This window comes from Trichosurus vulpecula, chromosome 4 (genome assembly GCF_011100635.1).
Source record: "Trichosurus vulpecula isolate mTriVul1 chromosome 4, mTriVul1.pri, whole genome shotgun sequence".
In the NCBI taxonomy this organism is placed as follows: Eukaryota; Metazoa; Chordata; class Mammalia; order Diprotodontia; family Phalangeridae; genus Trichosurus; species Trichosurus vulpecula.
The window spans coordinates 55,008,903-55,028,106 of record NC_050576.1 but is presented as its reverse complement, the minus strand read 5'-3'; the positions used below and the strand labels follow the sequence as shown (position 1 = coordinate 55,028,106).

The following is a 19,204-nucleotide window of genomic DNA, read 5'->3' as shown; positions in this document are numbered from 1 at the left end:
AAGTCACTTAACCCTCTTTGCCTCAGTTTCCTCATCTGTAAAATGGGCTGGAGAAGGAAATGGCAAACCACTCCAGTATCTTTGCCAAGAAAACACCCAAATAAGGTCACAAAGAGTCAAACAGGACTGAAAAAAAAATGACTAAATAACAACAATGACCTGGAGTAAGATAATTAACCTGTCTGCCTCAGTTTCTGCAACTGTAAAACTGTAACAGCATGTACCCCACAGGGTTGTTATGAGAATCAAATGAGATATTTGCAAAGCACTTAGCAGAGTGCCTGGCATATAGCAGACATTAACAAATGCTAATTCCTTTTGGCAGGATAAGAACATAGGATTTAGAACTAACAGATCATTGATCCCAAAGCACTAATTTTACAGGTGAGAAAAATGATGCCTAGGTGCCCTACATCTAGCTGTGTAGAATGGAGCAGAGCCAGGATTCAAGCCAGGGACTCCTCCTCCAACTCCAGGCCTTTCCAACTAACTCACACTGCCCTTCACAAACAGACTGGATTGAAGATGACTTGGGGAAGGCTGAGGCAAGTCAAATGGGAAATATTCAAGAGGAATTTCTGCTGTGTCTGACAACCTGCCTTTAAATCTCGGGAGCCACCAATAATGAAAGAAGGCAATGCGGGACTGGGCTTACTCTGGACACACGGGAGGACAAAAATAATAATTAAAAGAACTAATTAGAACATTAGCTCCACCCCTCCCCCTTTACCTTCTTCTTGGACTTAAAGACATTACACCTGAAGATGTTGCTGGAACCATCTCTGGCGATGTAGCTGAAGATCTTTAGATCCTGAGAATCGTGAGAGACGTAGAATATCCTACAAGGAAAATAAACAGAAGTTGATTAAGGAGAAGACTGCAGTTGAATATCCAATACCTCTAGCTACACGCTGAAGACTGAGCCGGATAAGGCCTGAGAGAAGGCCTGACTCCCATAACAGGAAGGAAGGTCAGGCTGAAGCCTGACCACAAGGAATGGAACATGACAGAGCTGGGGGAACAAAGGGAATTAGTAACTGACCCTCAGCTAGTTAACTTTTTCCTGATGATTTGTGGGAGAGGTGACAGACTAATTTATTTGTAGGTGAACAGATTGGGGAGAAGCTGGATTACCCATCAAAGAAAGGAGATAGAAATCAGTCACAGGATGTTAGAGCTGATACAGACTTAAGAGATAATTGAGTCTAATTCCCTCACTTTACAAGAAAAGTAACAGAGGCAGCTAAGTGGTACAGTAGAGAGAGCACTGGGCCTGGAGGCAAGAAGATTTGAGTTCAAATTTGAACCTCAGACATTTACCAGCTGTGTGACCCTGGGCAAGTCATTTAACCTCTGCTGGTCTTGGCATCTACCTTATTCTGAGGATCAAATGAGATATTTGCAAAGTGCTTATTATGTAAGCATCTGGCATATTTGCTGTTGTTCAGTGATTTTCAGTCAAGTTTGACTCTTCGATGACCCCATTGGGGTTTTCTTGGCAAAGATGCTGCAGTGGTTTGCTATTTCTCCAGCTCATTTTACAGATGAGGAAACTGAGGCAAAAAGGGATAAGTGACTTGCCCAGGGTCACACAGCTAGTAAGGGCCTGAAACCAGATTTGAACTCTGGAAGCTGAGTTTTCCTGACTCCAGGTCTAGCACTCTATCCATTGAACTTAATGTTTAAAAAAACAAAAACAAACTGATTGGGGTAGGGGGTGGGGAGGGGAAGGGTTGGGACTTACCCAAAGTTACAAACCAATTAGTAGCAGAATGAAAGTCAGGCCAAATAGAAAGCATGTTCGTTAAGAAACAGACTGTAACCCAAGCAAACGGTGTCACAAACTAAGTAAAGTTTACTCTCCTTTCTAACTTGGGGAGGGAGGGAGCAGGGTGAAGGGAAACAGACTAACTCCTGTCTGGGACACCTAGTCCCCAGTTATGCAGTTAAGGAGTTGACCGAGTCCTTACAACTAGGGTGCCAGAGAAGCAGCCATCTATGGCAGGTTACCCAAGTCAAAAGAAGGAAGTGCGTTCCCCCCCAGGCTGAGGCAGAGCCTGAGAACCACAGAGCCCCTCAGTATTGCAACTCTGCTTCCCTTTCCCACTCTCTCAGTGAGTGTCCCTAGTGGCCCTGCCACCTTGGGGGCTAGCCTTGTTTATTGCAAAGAGAAAAAAGTGAGATCTTCATATCCTTCAGTTCAATGAGGCTTTTAAAGAGAGCTTTGAGAGGCTGTTTATATAACAGGTGAAGTCAGAATGCCCTCAGGCTGCCTGGCCTGGCTCATTCCCCCCATCCCCCCACCCCCCAATAGGGGGAGGGTTTGAATGGCCATGGAGTTGTCCTCAGAAAGTTCAGGCCATAAATTGCTTCTGTGACAAAGCCATCTGTCTGTGTGCATTTCTCTAAGGCATTTTCCCTCAATAATAAAGCAGGACATAACTTATTTTTAGAATGATAAAATAGCCCCCTTGCCTTTATATAACCTGACAACAGAGAGCCAAATCACAACCAGAGAGAGAAAGTTAGGAAGCCCAGGAGCCTCTCAAAGATGGCGGGTGATGACGGGTGGAGAAACACACTGAAGTCCTGAAAGGGAAAAGGGGAATGGCCTCAACAGCCAAGGCCAACAGTTTTCTGGTGCTTCTACTCTGCAGGTTGCCTCCGCTAGCTTTATGAGTCACAGAACATAGTAGGGGAAGGAGACAAGCATTTATCTATTAAGCTCCTACTATGTGCTAGGAACTGCACTAAGCACTTTACAAAGAGACTGAAGAAGAAAACTTGGGGCTTTTATCTTGGCTTGGGAGGTGGATGCACTTACAAAGTCACTAGGTCTGTGTAGCTCCCATCCTTCCAATGTTAACAAGAGGACCTTCCTAATTTATGACTCTGGACTTTGGGATCAAAGACATGTTGAGTGGCTGGTGTTATTATTTTTGTTGTTGCTGAGTTGTTTAAGTGATACCCAACTCTTTGTGACCCCATTTGGGGTTTCCTTGGTAAAGATACTGGAATGGTTTGCTGTTTCCTTCTCCAGCTCATTTTACAGGTGAGGAAACTGAGGTAAACAGGGTGAAGTGACTTGCCCAGGGTAACACAGCTGGTAAGTGTCTGAGCCCAGATTTGAACTCTGAAAGAGAGGAGTCTTCCTGAACCTATCCAATGCACCACCTAGCTATCCCGTGTTATTACTAGTCACCCACAGTGTGCTAAGTGCCTGCATATGGGCTATATATTTCCCTCATGAGAAGGCAGATTTAGTTCGTTCAGGTTGCTTCCCACACATAGAACTACTTTGCTTGGTGGTTTTTAATTTATTATTTTTTAATGCCCCAAAGACAGAGACCTAGATTTAAAACCAATAAGAGAGCTATGAGCATGAGCTGGCATATCTTTGAGAAAGAGAGGTTCTGAAAGCATGTACCTAGTGGTTGAGGGGAAGCCGAGGTTAATCTTCAGCTTGGGGAACAAAGGGTATTTTCAGCTAAGCTGATGACAATCTTTATATGGGGACAGCCATTCTCCCTGATTCAGAGATCTCTGGAGGCTGCTCTACTATGGCTGAATTTCAGAAATAGTATACTTCGGTATTAAAAGCAAGCAATCTCTAACTAAAAAAAACCCACATCAACTAGCTGGTTTAGAGAAAATTTCCATTAAAAGTTTTGCCTGTGACCTGCCTTGTCATCAAACTGCCCTCCAGGAGTCCTGGGAATCAAACCCAAGAGCTCTCATGCCTCAGGCCACATGGCTATCTTGGGATTGTAAAGAGGGTAGGATGTAGGAAGGGATTTCTAGTCTTCATGATTCTCAAACCTCATGTCACAATGAATATGCTTCTGTAACGGTGAGTTTCCAAAAATGAGAGCCATGACTTGACACCAAAGGGTCAGCTAATTAGAGGATGTGAAGGTGGGTCATATCCAGGGATGTGCTGGTAAATGGTTAATGACTGGTTCTCTAAAGGGGAGAAAAAAATGTGTCTGCAGAACACACTTTTAAATTTAATCGACATCATTAACATTTTCTCCATCACCTTCTTCAGTCTAGACAACCAACAAAACAATAAATCAAGTTCTGATTGGTAGCCACAGCCAATTTGTGAGGTACTAATGCTTATGCTTAAAATTTAACAAGCAGCGACAAGTGGCATATCTCATCCTCCTAGCGATGGCCAACACTGAAGTTTGTTTCTATCATTCCTCGACACTTCACTCCTCCTTTTCTTTGTGTACTTCCCCTTCCTCCCTCCCCCATCTCCAGATTGGTTCTGCTCCTCGTCCCTCTTCTAGAACCTTCCACATCTAGCACAGAATGTTCTGTTCTAGACCCTTGCATACCCCCTGCAACCTTGCTAATTGGATGGCGCCCTTCCTGAGGCACTGCAGGCAGAAAATCAATCAGAGGCACTCGTATATTAGGAGTCCCTGTCTCTCTTTACAAACCTCTACTTTTAATCTGTTTCATTGATGACCCAGAAAGAGGTTGTTCCAGCCTCTCCCAAGCCTGTGAGGACTCTCTGAGTATGACTGCATAGCCAGAAATGTGTATTGTCCACTGCCCACTGCCCTAGAGTTACGCCCACACTACCCTTGTGTCAGGGCTGATTCTTCTGATTCCCAGCACCAGGGTGGGCACCTTAGTCATGGAGGAGATAGCTTCCAGCCCCATTGAGGGAGGTGTGGGGATGGGGTTTGGGTCACTTCTCTGATGAAGGAGACAGGACACTAGCCATCTCTCCCACTGTTTAAGAGGTATGATCAGGTTGGGAGCACCAAGACCAAGAAACAATCTCTGCAGAGCTATGGTTGAACTACCTTTCTCTTCCCACTGTGACTGCTGCACCTCAGGTCTGGTACCTTGTTATCTCTGCCTTCCTCTTCTGTGCTTCCACTCTTGGGTGTCCCCTTACACTTCAAGCCTTCCCTTGTGTGTGAGCTAAAACAAAGGCCTTCTGCTTTCGGCATCAATGGCCAGGCAGCCCAACTATCCAAAGCAGCTCCACCAGAGCAGGACCAGTGCTCATTCAGCCTTTGTGCAACCTTTCCCAGACTTATTTCCTAAGTCAACAAGAGCACAGATATTTATTAAGCACCTAAGGCAGTTGATTCTCTTTCCAAATAGCTCTAAGTGTTAGAAAAGTTATTTGGAATATTGAGCTAGAACCTAGCCCCTAGTAGCTTCCATTGACTGGCTCTCTCACTTTGTCCTTTGGGCTTACACACAGTGAGACTGATATTCCCATATGACAACCCTTCAAATATTTGAAAGTGGGAATCAGTTCCCTTCTAAGTATTTTCTTCTCCAGGCTACACGTATCTATACTTTCTCCAGGCACGTTTCATCTAACACGGTTTCCAATTCCATTATGAACCAGTTGCACTAATCTAGACACATTCCAGCTTTAGAAAATGTCCTTCCTAAGTGTGGTGCCCAGACCAGAATCAGATGCTCCAGAAGTGCTGGGACCAGTAGAATGAAACTCTTACCTTCTGAAATCCACACCCTCTCCTTCTGTAACTGTAGCTTAAGGTGACATTGGCCTTTGGGGCACCAGCTTTGCATTGCTGGCTCTCACTGAGCTAGCTTTCAGTGCAAACCCTCAGGTCTTTTCATAATAACTGCTGTACATTTGTGACTCTCTGGGCTTTTACAGTCAAATCTAAGTGTAGGACTTTATATTTATCTCTATTAAACTTATCTTGTTTGAGAAAGTTAAATAAATACCAAGCCCTACTTTTCCACCTAGTAGACACCTGCTGCAGTAGATAGAGGGCTGAGCCTGGAGTCAGGAAGATCTAGGTTCTAATCCAGCCTCAGATATTTACTAGTACTGTGACCCTGAGCAAATCACTTTAACACTGTGTGCCTCAGTTTCTTCAACTGTAAAATGAGAATAAGAATAGCCCCTAGCTCCCAGGGTTGTTGTGAAGATCAAAAGAGAAAATATTTGTAAAAGCGCTTGGCAGAGTCACTTAACAAATCCTTCCTTCCTTCCCTACTAGAGTACTACTCTGGTGAATAATCATGGATCGGCAATGATACTGCTTTCCTCAAGGCTATGTCTACCAGATCGTGGCAGGTCCTACTAAACCAGAGAGGTTTGGGGCACAGACCTAGCAATGAACTTTATTGTCTATCATCTGAGCTCTGGCTAAGTTGGAGAGGCTCATCACCTGAAACCTTTCCAGCAGGTAATTATCATTCTTATTATCATTCTTTGTGCTTTCTGGAGGTGGGAGCAGGGATGCGGCAGTGATAGCAATTCACAAAAACCTCACTGAGGGGTCACAATCTGTCAGCAGAGGGAATAACTGTATCGATTTATATTGTTTGTTTGGGCCTATAATTCTACCCTCTCATGATTTGAGGGGACCTCGATTCTATCATCCGGCACATTAACCATCACTACAAGCTTTACATCACTTGTTAATTTGATAAGCATGTCATCTACGTCTCCATCCAAGTTACTGATGCATGTCTTCATTGAAGTCATTTAATCAGAATATTGAATGGAAGAAAAACAAGTGTAGAGCCTGGGCATCCCACTAAACACTCATCTGCAAGCCAGCATTGATTCATTAATTACCACTTGTCGAAATGAATTTAAGTTGGAAAAAAATTCTCATCGGTCTGTGATGGCAGGGCCTACCTGAAGGCAGAACGGTTAGGACATAACCTCTCGATCCACAAACCGACTTGAATCTTTCGATTTAATCAAAACAGGGAACAAGTTACTGTATCTCACTAAAGGCCAGCCAGTGAAGAAGCCATCCTGGGTTTACAGAGATCCTGGGTAGTATCTATAGCTCCATCACCTACACTATTCTTTAGTTGGCTGGCTGGGGATGAGACCTTATATTTCCTCTCCCACATCCAGACTAGATTAAGAGAAGAATTTGAGCCCCATGAAAAAAAAGATGGATTTCTTTCTTAGAGTGGTTCATTAAAGAGGGATTTCATCCCTCTCCCATAAGTATCTCCTATTTAATTAATTGTGTTCTGACTGGCTTTTAGAGCCTAGGCAGACTGAATTTAGAGACATCCATTTCTGGAAAGAGCTACTAATTAATGTTCTTAGGAAAGAAGACATTTGAAGTAATTCAACAAGCTTTTAGTAAGCATCTACTCGGGCAGGGCACTGTGTTAGGTCCTGGGGACAGAGGAGAGTTCCTTCCCTCAAGGAGCTTAAGTTCTCTTAGGAGGTGATCACATGTGGGTACATGTATTTGGATAGATAAGTACAAGTTCATTTGAAGAGGAAGAAATTATGACAAGGCAAATGAAAATGAAAGGCTATGAGGAAAAGGTGATACCTAAATTGAACCTTGAAGGAAAAAGGAGATTCAGGGGGAGGGGGCTTAAAAGGTTAGGAGGGTGTACATTCCAGGCGAGAAGAAGACAGGCTACAAGTAATTTTAGTTAGGAGGAGGAACGTATAAATGGAAGTAATTTGAAATCAATCTGAGTATACAGGTGGGAGCCAGACTGTGGAGGGCTTGATATGGTACCCTGAGGAATTTGTAACTTACCCTAGAGGCAAGTCACGCATGATTTTTGAGCATGGGAATGACACGATCAGATTCCTGCCTTAGGATATTAATTCACCCTCTGTAAAGTGGATGGGTTGTGGAGGAGAGAGAATGGATTCAAGACAACTGATAAAGAAGGTACTCCAAGGCTCTGCAGAGTCTGCCACAGAATAAAGACTGGGTGAAATGAATAGTTGAAGCCAGAGGTGACGTTGGCCTGAACTGGGGTGGTGTTTGGGGTAAGATGATGAGCTCCATTTTGTTCATATGGATGTCCAGATGGAGAGGTCAAAGGGACATCCAGCAGGCTTCTGGTAAAACAGGACTAGAATCTAGAAGTGGGATTAATAATAATAGCTGGCACTTATATAGTTTACTATGTGCCAGGAACTGTACTGAATGCTTTACAAAGATCTCATTGGATTCTCACAACAGTCTGGAGAGGTAGGTGTCATGACCATTTTTAAGATGAGGTAAAGTAACCTGCATAGGGTCACACAGGTAGGAAGTGTCTGAGGCTGAATTTGAATTCAGATCTTTTATACTCTAGGCTCTCTATCCCCTGGGCCAACCAAGATGAGGGCAGAATATGCTAGACTCAGGAGCTATATGCACAGAGGTGATAATCCTATGGGAACCGATAAGATCAAGAGAGACTTTAGAAAGAGAATAGGTGATGGACAGGTGGAGCCAAGATGGCAGGTGGAAAGTAGGAACTAGAATGAGCTCCCCGACAAGCCCCTCCAAAAACCTATAAAAATGGCTCTGAACCAATTCCAGAACTGCAGAACCCAGAAAATAGCAGAGGGAAGCAGGGCTCCAGCCCAGGACAGCCTGGATGGTCTCTGGGTGAGATCTGTCTCGCATAGAGATGAGAGCGGAGGGGAGTGGAGCAGAGCAGAGCCCAGCGTGCGCTATGCGGGCCAACCAGACCAGGAGCCGGGTGGAGCGTGCCCTAGTACCCTGAATCAGTGAGCTGCAGCAGTTACCAGACTTCTCAAGCCACAAACACCAAAGACAACAGAGAAGGTTAGTGGGAAAAGCTGCGGGAGTAGGAACTACAGCTGCAGTTGCTTCCGGCCCCAGGCCCACCTGGTGGGAGGAATTAAGGGGCGGATCAGAGCAGGAGTGAAGAGCCTGCTGAAGATCTAAGTCCAGTCCGGGTTGGGGGTTCTTAGGGAAGGAGGAGTGCTGGTGTGGCAGAACTGGCACATCCCCCCAGGCATGGAACATAGTTCTCTTAACTCTACAAGCAGTCATACCCTGCTGAAAAACTCAAGGGTCAAGTTAGTTGGCTGGGAATATGGCCAGGCAGCGAAAACGCACCTAGATTCAGTCTCAGACTCTGGAATCTTTCTTTGGTGACAAAGAAGACCAAAACATACAGCCAGAAGAAGTCAACAAAGTCAAAGAGCCTACAACAAAAGCCTCCAAGAAAAACATGAACTGGTCTCGGGCCATGGAAGAGCTCAAAAATTAGTTGGAAAAGCAAGTTAGAGAAGTAGAGGAAAAATTGGGAAGAGAAATGAGAAGGATGTGAGAAAACCATGAAAAACAAGTCAATGACTTGCTAAAGGAGACCCAAAAAAATAATGAAAAATATACTGAAGAAAACAACACCTTAAAAAATAGACTAACTCAAATGGCAAAAGAGCTCCAAAAATCCAATGATGAGAAGAATGCCTTGAAAGGCAGAATTAGCCAAATGGAAAAGGAGGTCCAAAAGACCACTGAAGAAAATACTACCTCAAAAATTAGATTGGAGCAAGTAGAAGCTAGTGACTTGATGAGAAATCAAGATATTATAAAACAGAACCAAAGGAATGAAAAAATGGAAGACAATGTGAAATATCTCATTGGAAAAACCACTGACCTGGAAAATAGATCCAGGAGAGATAATTTAAAAATTATTGGACTACCTGAAAGCCATGATCAAAAAAAGAGCCTAGATATCATCTTTCAAGAAATTATCAAGGAGAACTGCCCTGATATTCTAGAGCCACAGGGCAAAATAGAAATTGAAAGAATCCACCGATCGCCTCCTCAAATAGATCCCAAAAAGAAATCTCCTAGGAATATTGTTGCCAAATTCCAGAGCTCCCAGATCAAGGAGAAAATACTTCAAGCAGCCAGAAAGAAACAATTTGAGTATTGTGGAAACACAATCAGAATAACCCAGGATCTAGCAGCTTCTACATTAAGAGATCGAAGGGCATGGAATATGATATTCTGGAGATCAATGGAGCTAGGATTAAAACCAAGAATCACCTACCCAGCAAAACTGAGTATCATGCTCCAAGGCAAAATATAGACTTTCAATAAAATAGAGGACTTTCAAGCTTTCTCAATGAAAAGACCAGAGCTGAATAGAAAATTTGACTTTCAAACACAAGAATCAAGAGAAGCATGAAAAGGTAATCAAGAAAAAGAACAAGAAAAAGAAATTGCAAGGGACTTAATAAAGTTGAACTGTTTTGTTTACATTCCTACATGGAAAGATGACATGTATGATTCATGAGACCTCAGTATTAGGGTAGCTGAAGGGAATATGCATATATAGATATATATGTATATATATGTATATGTGAGTGTGTATGTATATATGTATGTGTGTGTGTATATATACACACACACACACATATATATATATATATATATATATATATATAGAAAGAGAGAGAGAGAGAGAGAGAGAGAGAGAGAGAGGGAGAGAATGGACACAGGGTGAGTTGAAGATGAAGGGAAGATATCTAAAAGAAATAAAATCAAATTAAGGGACGAGAGAGGAATATATTGAGAGAGGGAGATTGGGAGAGATAGAATGGGGTAAATTATTTCTCATAGAAGTGGCAAGAAAAAGCAGTTCTGTAGGAGGGGAAGAGAAGGCAGGTGAGGGGGGAATGAGTGAAACTTGCTCTCATCAAATTTGACCTGAGGAGGGAATACCATACATACTCATTTGGGTATCTTACCCCACAGGAAAAAAGGAGGAAGAAGATAAAAAAAGGGGGGATGATAGAAGGGAGGGCAGATGGGGGTGTAGGTAATCAAAAACAAACACTTTCGAAAGGGGACAGGGTCAAGGGAGAAAATTCAATAAAGGGGGATAGGTTAGGAAGGAGCAAAATATAGTTAGTCTTTCACAACATGAGTATTGTGGAAGGGTTATCCATAATGATACGCATGTGGCCTATGTTGAATTGCTTGACTTCTTAGGGAGGGTGTGTGGGAAGGGAAGAGGGGAGAGAATTTGGAACTCAAAGTTTTAAAAACAGATGTTCAAAAACAAAAAAAAAAGTTTTTTCATGCAACTAGAAAATAAGATACACAGGTAATGGGGTGTAGAAATTTATCTTGCCCTACAAGAAAGGAAGGGAAAAGGGGATGGGAGGGGAATGGGGGTGACAGAAGGGAGGGCTGACTGGGGAACAGGGCAACCAGAATATACGCCATCTTGGAGTGGGGGGGAGGGTAGAAATGGGGAGTAAATTTGTAATTCAAACTCTTGTGAAAATCAATGCTGAAAACTAAATAAGAAAAAATTTAAAAAAAAAAAGAAAGAGAATAGGGTCCAGGGCAGGGCTTTAGGGGACATAAATGATGAAGAGGCAGAAGATGAATGATGCAATCCAGTCCCGAGTCAGAAGAAGCAAATCTAAAAGAAATCATGGTTAAGGAAGTGAAGGGAGGAGAAAGTATTTCCAAGACAGGAGTGGTTCACACCATCCTAGGGTTCAAGGACATCGAATAAAATGAGGAGCAAGAAAGCAAGGGGCTGAGAACTGAGTGGGAGAAAAGCAAATGAATATAGATGATTCTCCTCTCCACCCCCCTCCCATCGATCTGCTCTCAAAGTGAGAAGAGATGAAGGATGGTGGCTTGAGGGGATGTCAGGACCAAGTAAGGATGTTTTTTTTTCAGCAAAGAAGTGATTTAGCAATGATCTTAGGTAGGTTGAGGACAGAGATGGGTAATGATTTGTCCCTTCTTTTACTTGATCTCTCTCTATTAGGATGCTTAAGACATAAGAAGACATCTTCCCAAAAATAAAACAAAAAATTGATCCTATTTGTCTGAGGCACCTTTGCTGCAGTGTATCTTTCTTTTTTGGAAAATGAGATTTTTAATGCTCAACAAAGGGAGCAGGGTAAGTCTTAAGCAGGAGAAGGCAGTCAATTGACAATAGCATATGTGACCATGATGATAATGACAACCTCTCCCACATCCCACCATCTCACAGGTAGTTGGATCCAGCACCCAGTTGGCCAACCATCATATGTTCACTGACTATCTATTGTTTCTCTTTGCCTGTAGGAAGTCAGGGGTACAGTGGTCAAGCACACGTTGGATTGGGATCTCCAGCTGAGGCACCAAGGCTTCTAGAGTTTCTTCCATACTGAGGGTCCATCACTGGAGAAGCCTGAAGCAACATGGAGGGGCCTAAAGAATTAATTCCAAGGACCATAGTGGTTATTGGGAGGTACAAACACAATGGTAGCAGTTACAAGTGCACCCCCTGCCTTGGACAGTTTGGGCACCTGGTCACCAGCCACAGCAGCCTCTCCTTCTGGATACTTGGGGAGTTAATGGTTAATGACAGCTATCCTTTCCTTCTAGTTCCCCTACTCAAGCATTCTTCCCACACCTCACACAACTGCCACAGTCTGCTAGCTCAGTCAGCAAGTCAGCAGCTGGGTCAGAAAGAGGCTCTCAGTTTTGGGGGATCTTTGCCCCATCCCTAGGCCCCCATCCTCCTTGGCGTACTCTAGACCTGAATTCAGACTCAAGCCTAAGCATCTGCTGGGCTGATGCAATCGATCCAATCCAATCTCGGGTGACACCACCAAAAACACATTTTACTTTGATTACCAAGCTCTCTCAAATTGAAAGGGTTTTCGATGTACAGCTTGACAGATGTAAACCTTCTCTCTTCCTTCTATCCTGCACTTACCTCCATAATTAGGAAAGAGATGTGATAAGCCTCTGAGTCACCAGAATTCTCTTCTGCCAAACAAAGCTACCAGTTTTTTTGGTAGGTGCATTCTGGAGGAAGTAAGGGACAGGAATTCTGCTTGATGTGACCCTGATTCTGGGACCTGCTGAAAGACATGGTGCCCCTTCATACACAAATCAGGGGGATGGGGGTCTTTGGATGAGAGGGAACACTTAGGTAGGTAATGTCATATGTATCTATAATGACTTAAGCCTGGCATAAAGGGCCTCAAGCATTCATAGTGGGTGCTCAATAAATATTTGTTGAGAGCTGAGTCAGGAAATCTAGAGTGTGTTCCAGGTTTTGTCTCTAGAGCTAGCTTATTGTCTAACCTTAATGAAAGTCCATCTAGCCTTTCTCTGCCTTGGTTTCCTCACCTGCCAAATAAGAATAGTAACCATTATTAGCCATTTCCATCAAACTGGGTACTAGTAAGATATCATCTTTTGGGTATTTTATTGACTGAAAGGCAATATATTATAGTGGATAGAAAACCACCGACAAGCCAGGAAGACTTGGGTTCAAGTCCCACCACACACACACACACTTCTGTGTGTACATATATGTATGGATGTATATATATGTATATGCACACATTATATATACATACACATACACCCTCTATGACAACCTCTACGTACCCCAGGAAACTCTCTTAAGACTACAAATTTTAGAGTAGGACTAGAGATAATTTCCTCACTGAAAGTTCTTGATAAGAGTGAAATCAAAGCTCTAGTGTAAAGAAAAAAAATCTGATTCTCTATTAAACTGTAAGCTCCATAAGGCCAGGGGCTACGTTTTATTTAACCTTTGCAGGTCCCCCAGTACCTGGCAAAGTACACACAGTAGACACTCAAATGTCTTTTGAATTCCTCTTCTTATCCCTTAATATATATTCACATAGATGGGTCCTGTTCTTCTACCTTACAGAGATGTTATAAAGATAAATCATATGTATGTATGTGAATATGATATATTAATAATATATAACATAAAATATGTATTATATATATTAATTCTATATTATAGATGGGTTGTATAGAATTCTATATTGTATATGTATTATATAATATAGACTCATATATGTATATATACATGCATATCTATATATAAAATATATATTTGCACATACATATGAAAACCCCTCCAAAGGCTCAAAGATATACAAACATGAGTTATTGTTATCTGACCTCATACTGCTCCCACCTTTTTCCTCTTCCTCCTCAGCTCCTGAGTGGTATGGTAGAGGGGTCACTCCCAACCACTCCTCTGATTTTGGAGCATAGATCCTAGATTATGGGATTTCCTAAATGTCCTGACTGGATGTCTGGATCTCCTGGTTCTGTCTATAATCGTGTGCCTCCACTACCCCAGACACATGCACGTTCAGGTGAAAGCAGCCTGCCTCCATTCCTGATGAAGATGCACTATGGCTCCCAAACCCAACTGCAGTCCAGAGCCTCAGGCCTCAGGATGAATAGGAAGCTAGAGCAAGTTCTAGGTTTGGCCCCGTGCCAGCCGGTGTCAGCACCAACTCACCCTAAGGGCCCATAGCTTTAAGCATGTCATGATTTTTCTTTTGGGAACCTGGAAAGCTCATTGCCTTCCTTATTCCAAATCATAATCCCTGACAGGGAAAGGAATAATAACTCTAGGCAAAAAGGCTCATGGGTATGCATCGCTTCACTGTTTATGAAGCTCTGTACATATATTAAAAATGGTTGCTGATATCTCATCCTCAAAACAGTTCCACGAAGTAAGCAATACCATAATTCGTCTTCTTTTTTTTATAGAAGAGAAAGCTAAGGGCTCAAAACAATATAATTCGTGGGCAGTGAGGTGGTACAGTGGGTAGAGCAGGAAGACCTAAGTTCAAATTCAATTCCAGATACTTACTAGCTGCATGACCCTGGGCAAGTCACTTGCCTTCAACAAAACAAAATATATATACTTTTATTTCAAATTTAGCATTTTCTGTCCACTATGACAAAATGACTCCAGATATTGCTTCAATTTTTCCCTTCTCATTTTGTTGATTTCCTTCTGCTGCCAGTTTGGTGTTCTAGTCCCTGCTCTGCAACTTCCTGTGTGACTCAGTTACATTTTCAGAATTATTTACCGTGTGGGTAAGGGGGTCACAGTGAAATAATGAGACTCAGCTGGCAAATCACTCATCTGCCTGATTAATTTACAACCGTGTCTCGTATGTGTTCATAAGGCATAGACCAAGTTCATCCAGCACTGATTAAATCATCTCTTTTTCATGCGCTTTCTCACTCTAAAAGAATCAGTGCCATATGGATTCCCTGAGCTGGGAGAGGCCTTAAGAAACGATCTACTTCATCTCTTTGCCTTCAGGCATGTGAATGACCAAACTGTAAAGGAGAAGAGATTGTCTTCTTCTTGAAGCCCTCCAGGGACACAGGGTTCACAGCTTCTTAGTTCATTTCTAGCACTTTACCCCCTCGGCTGTCAATGTTTTCTCTTATTCAGACGTGGAGGAATGACCCCACTTTCTTATCTCTTCCCTTCCAAAATCTCTTTGTATACTTCAAGACTATAACTCCTCTCTTTTCTAGTTATGGGTCTCCCATTCACTATAATACTCTCTGCATTTATGTGGGATACCACCAGGCTTGGCCCCTTACATGAGCTTTCCTGACTCATCTCCCCTCTCCCTACACTTAATGATGGAGATGATCAAAAAGGCTGAGAAATAGATTTCCCTTGCCATTGTAGGTCTCAAGAGGGGAGAAAAAAAGGGTGGAGTAGGATAAAAAAATATTTTGGATTGATGCCTGAGATGAGTTCCCAGTCTCTGTAGGTGTTCAAGAAGTTGGATGACCATTCACTGAGGATACACTAGAGGGAAGTCATGTACTGGTGGGAGATTGGACAAGATAATTATAGGCATCTAATGATGCTTAAAGGAAAGACTTGCATAGATAGCAAAACATTCAGTCTGGATAATTCTCACCACCTATTACTGGCTCTATACCCCATGATCATGGATAGAAAGATGGAAGGCACCTGAGAAGCCATCTAGTTAAGACACCTTTGTTTTATAAATGAGGAAAGAGAGAACCCGGGATGTCGAGTGACTTGCCCGAAATAACACAGAATGAGTCAAAGATGGGATTTGAACCCAGGTTTGATTCATTCTGCAGCAGTCATAAGATCATTCAAATTCCACACATCCTCTTCCCAACACTCTGCCAAGTCCCTGTGTCTTCACGCTTCTGAGGTGAAGTGTCTACTGACACCTCCCTTTTCAGTTTTTGTAGAAGTACAGTATGACCCTGTTTTTGTTGTGCTATCTGACGTCATGGCGAGATGATTGGATCCCTTCTTCTGGGTTCAATTCCCTCAAATCTTTCTTCCAGGATCAAATACATAAATAGTTCTATTCATTTTTCAACAAGTATGGAAAGCCCATTTATTTTACAAACTCTATTTATAAAATTTCATTATTAATTTTATTTTTATTAGCTATTTAGTAGTAATTTTATCATTTTTTCTATCCTATTTTAATTACTTTTAGTATCATCAGTGATTTAATATATATTTGTATTTGTTGTTTATTACTAATATCAATAATATTATTTAATATTATACTACATATACATGTTTGCTTTACCTTTTCAAGAAGGATTCTAATAGGACTCATTGAAACCTCTAAGGAGTCACACCATGATACGCTTGGTACTGGTGTACTATGATACAATTTGTCCACTACCTGTTACAGCACATGGTGAGTTCTATCTGTCAATGAAGAAAAAAGAGGAAATGATATGTTGCCCAGGCTTTCTAGGAATTAAGATATTCCTGCTTTGGGGGCAGAGTGTGTTCCCTCAAGGTGTTCTTTCTTCTCCAATTCATATTTTTCTTGGAGGCCTTTGATGTAGGCTCTTTGACTTTGTTGACTTCTTCTGGCTGTGTGTTTTGGTCTTCTTTGTCACCAAAAAAAGATTCCAAAGTCTGAGTCTGAATCTGAGACCGTTTTCACTGCCCGTTCATGTTCCCAGACAACTACTTGACCCTTGAGCTTTTTGTTGGGGTATGACTGCTTGTAGAGTAGAGAGTACTTTGTCCCAAGCTTGAGGGGCTGTGCTGATTTTCAGAGCTACTTCTACACAGCAAGCTCTGCCACACCAGTGCTCCTTCTCCCCCAGGAACTGCCAACCAGGATTGTAGCCCAAATTCAGGCTGGGCAAAGCAGGTTTTGCACTCCCACTCTAATCTGCCACTTAATTCCTCCCACCAGGTAGGCCTGGGGTGGGAGGCAACTGGAGCTGCAGCTCTGGAAGCACCCTCAGAGCTGCACCACTTCCGCTGCTCTTGGGGCGGTGAGCCAACAGCAAACTCTTTCTACTCTGTCCCAGCAGCTTTTCCCACTAACCTTTTCTGTTGTCTTTGGCATTTGTGGGTTGAGAAGTATGGTAACTGCCACAGCTCACTGATTCAGGGTGCTGTGCGCCCGGCTCCTAGTCTGGTTGGTCCTGGTCTGGCCTAGGCGGGGCTCTGCTCTGTTCCTCTCCCAGCTCCATGTGATAGACCCTTCCCCAGCGACCATCCAGGCTGTCCTGGGCTGGAACCCTGCTTCCCTTTGCTATTTCATGGGTTCTGTAACTCTAGGATTTGTTCAGAGCCATTTTTATAGGCATTTGGAAGGACCTGGGGGGGAGCTTAAGTAAGTCCCTGCTTTCTGGCCAACATCTTGGCTCTGCTGCAGTGTTCTTTCTTCTCAAAACAATTACAAACCCCTCTCCTAGTGCTGTAGCTGCTTCTATACATGGTGGCTCCAAGGGCCACCTGGACAGAAGGAGACAGTTCATATAGCCCTCCAGAAGGGTTTAAGACCAAAGGGAACAACTTGGGAATTAGTGGATTGGCCAGGGGAGGACACAGAACCCTGGAACCTCCTCCAGAAACAATAGCTATGCTTCATCAAGGGAATGTAAGTGACCTGAGGGCAGGGACTCTGTATCCCAGTGCTTAGCACTTAGTAGGTGCTTATTAAATGTTTGATTACCTAATTTGGATTTGAATAACCCCTCTTCCCTCTCAAGAAGTTCCTTCAAATGTCTTTTCTTCTCACTGTATTCGAGCATAGAGGTCCAGCTTCAAGACTACTAACCAACTTATCTTCATGAGATCAGAGAATTTAGATCTGAAAGGTATCTCAGAGATCATGTAGTACAAAGGCCTCATTTTAAAGATGTGAAGGCTGAGGCCTCAATAGGGGAAGAGACTTCTCCACCAAGGTAGGTATGAAGCAGAGGTGAGCACTGACCCCAGCCCTTCTGACTCCAAACTCAGGGCTCTTCCTGTACTCACTCCCTTCTCAGATGGAATGTTGGAGTTGGGAGAAGTTAAAAGATGGCAGAATCAAAGCTCAAAGGTAGGTGACTTGTCCTAGCTCATGTAGCTAGCAGGTGACACCAGGACCTGGAGTTCAGGTCATAGGATTGTGGATTTAAATGTGGATGGAGCTCTGGAGGCTCTCTAGTTCAAACCCTCTTTGAAGATGAGGTAACTGAGTCCCAGAGAGTTTAAGCAATTTGCCCAAAGTGACCCAAGTTGTTGGTGGCAGGTGGGATTTAAACCCAGGTATTCTTACTCCAAATCCTACGACCCATCTACTGCACCGCTGTTCTCTCATTATGATGTGCTGAGTAAGTGAGATGGGGAGAAAGGACAATATAATTTCTCAGTTAAGGAAAGAGATTAAAAACTCCATGGAAAAATCCATCTTCATTAACCCTCAAGTTGCCCTTGTCACCTAGTTCTTTGCTAATTTTGTGTCTACAAACAGAATGAAAATAAGAACATTCAGTTTTTAGAGGAGGATCTAGGCTCACTATTCCAGTGGAGCAGGAAACTCCCAGGTGAGAAAATTCCCTTCATCTATGTAGATTGACACTTAATAGCTCAGAGATTTGCCCAGGGCATTAAGAGGTTAGAGGGATTTAGCCAGGAGTCACATAGCTTGCAAGTCAGAGACAGAATTTGACCCTAGGCCTTCCTGACTTCAAAGGTCAGCCCTCAGTCCACTATGCAGTGTGGCCTCTCATCAAGAACAGAGTGTAAAGAGAGAATCTCATGGCCTGGAGGAATTTCAGGCTTGTACTAATTGGCCTTGGGCAAGGCACTAAATCTCAGTTCCCTCTAGGAAAATGGGGATAACAATACTTTCACTAGCAAGCTCAAAGAACTTTTAGTGAGGAAAGTGCTTTACAAAACAAAGCATTGTAAATATCTTACAACAATAATAAATAATAATAATAATTCACGTGGGTTTTCCTAAACCAGCACAAATGTGGTATTATATAAAGGGGATGGAGGAATAAGGGAAGGGGTGGGTGAGGACAGCCAGTGAAACTAAAGGATCTCCTGGGATCAAGTCCATCAGCAGTTATGGTTTTTGTTTTGCATTTAGTTTGTTAAATCCATCTTCCTCAGTATGACAAGTTTGATTGCTTCCTTGGGTCTCTGTCCTTCTATCTCTGAGCAAAGGCAATTGGAAAAATTTGGCTCATGTGATCCTGCCAAGAGAAAGCTTTCTCCCTGGGATTCTTTTCCTCCCTTTTCTTAAAAAGAAAGAAAGGAAGGAAGGAAAAGAGAGAGAGTAAGAGAGAAAGAGAGAGAGAGAGAAAGAAAGAAAGAAAAGAAAAAA

General features: G+C 42.8%; 1 protein-coding gene across 2 annotated transcripts in view; it reads right to left on the bottom strand.

Moving 5' to 3' along the window:
- Positions 1-19,204, bottom strand: part of LOC118846264 (nitric oxide synthase 1 adaptor protein) — a 392,781-nt gene that overhangs the window by 79,462 nt on the left and 294,115 nt on the right. For both annotated transcript variants that reach the window (XM_036754593.1, XM_036754594.1), the window contains exon 5: positions 731-839. In XM_036754593.1, the coding sequence (XP_036610488.1) occupies positions 731-839 (109 nt within the window). The remainder of the gene's footprint in view (positions 1-730; positions 840-19,204) is intronic.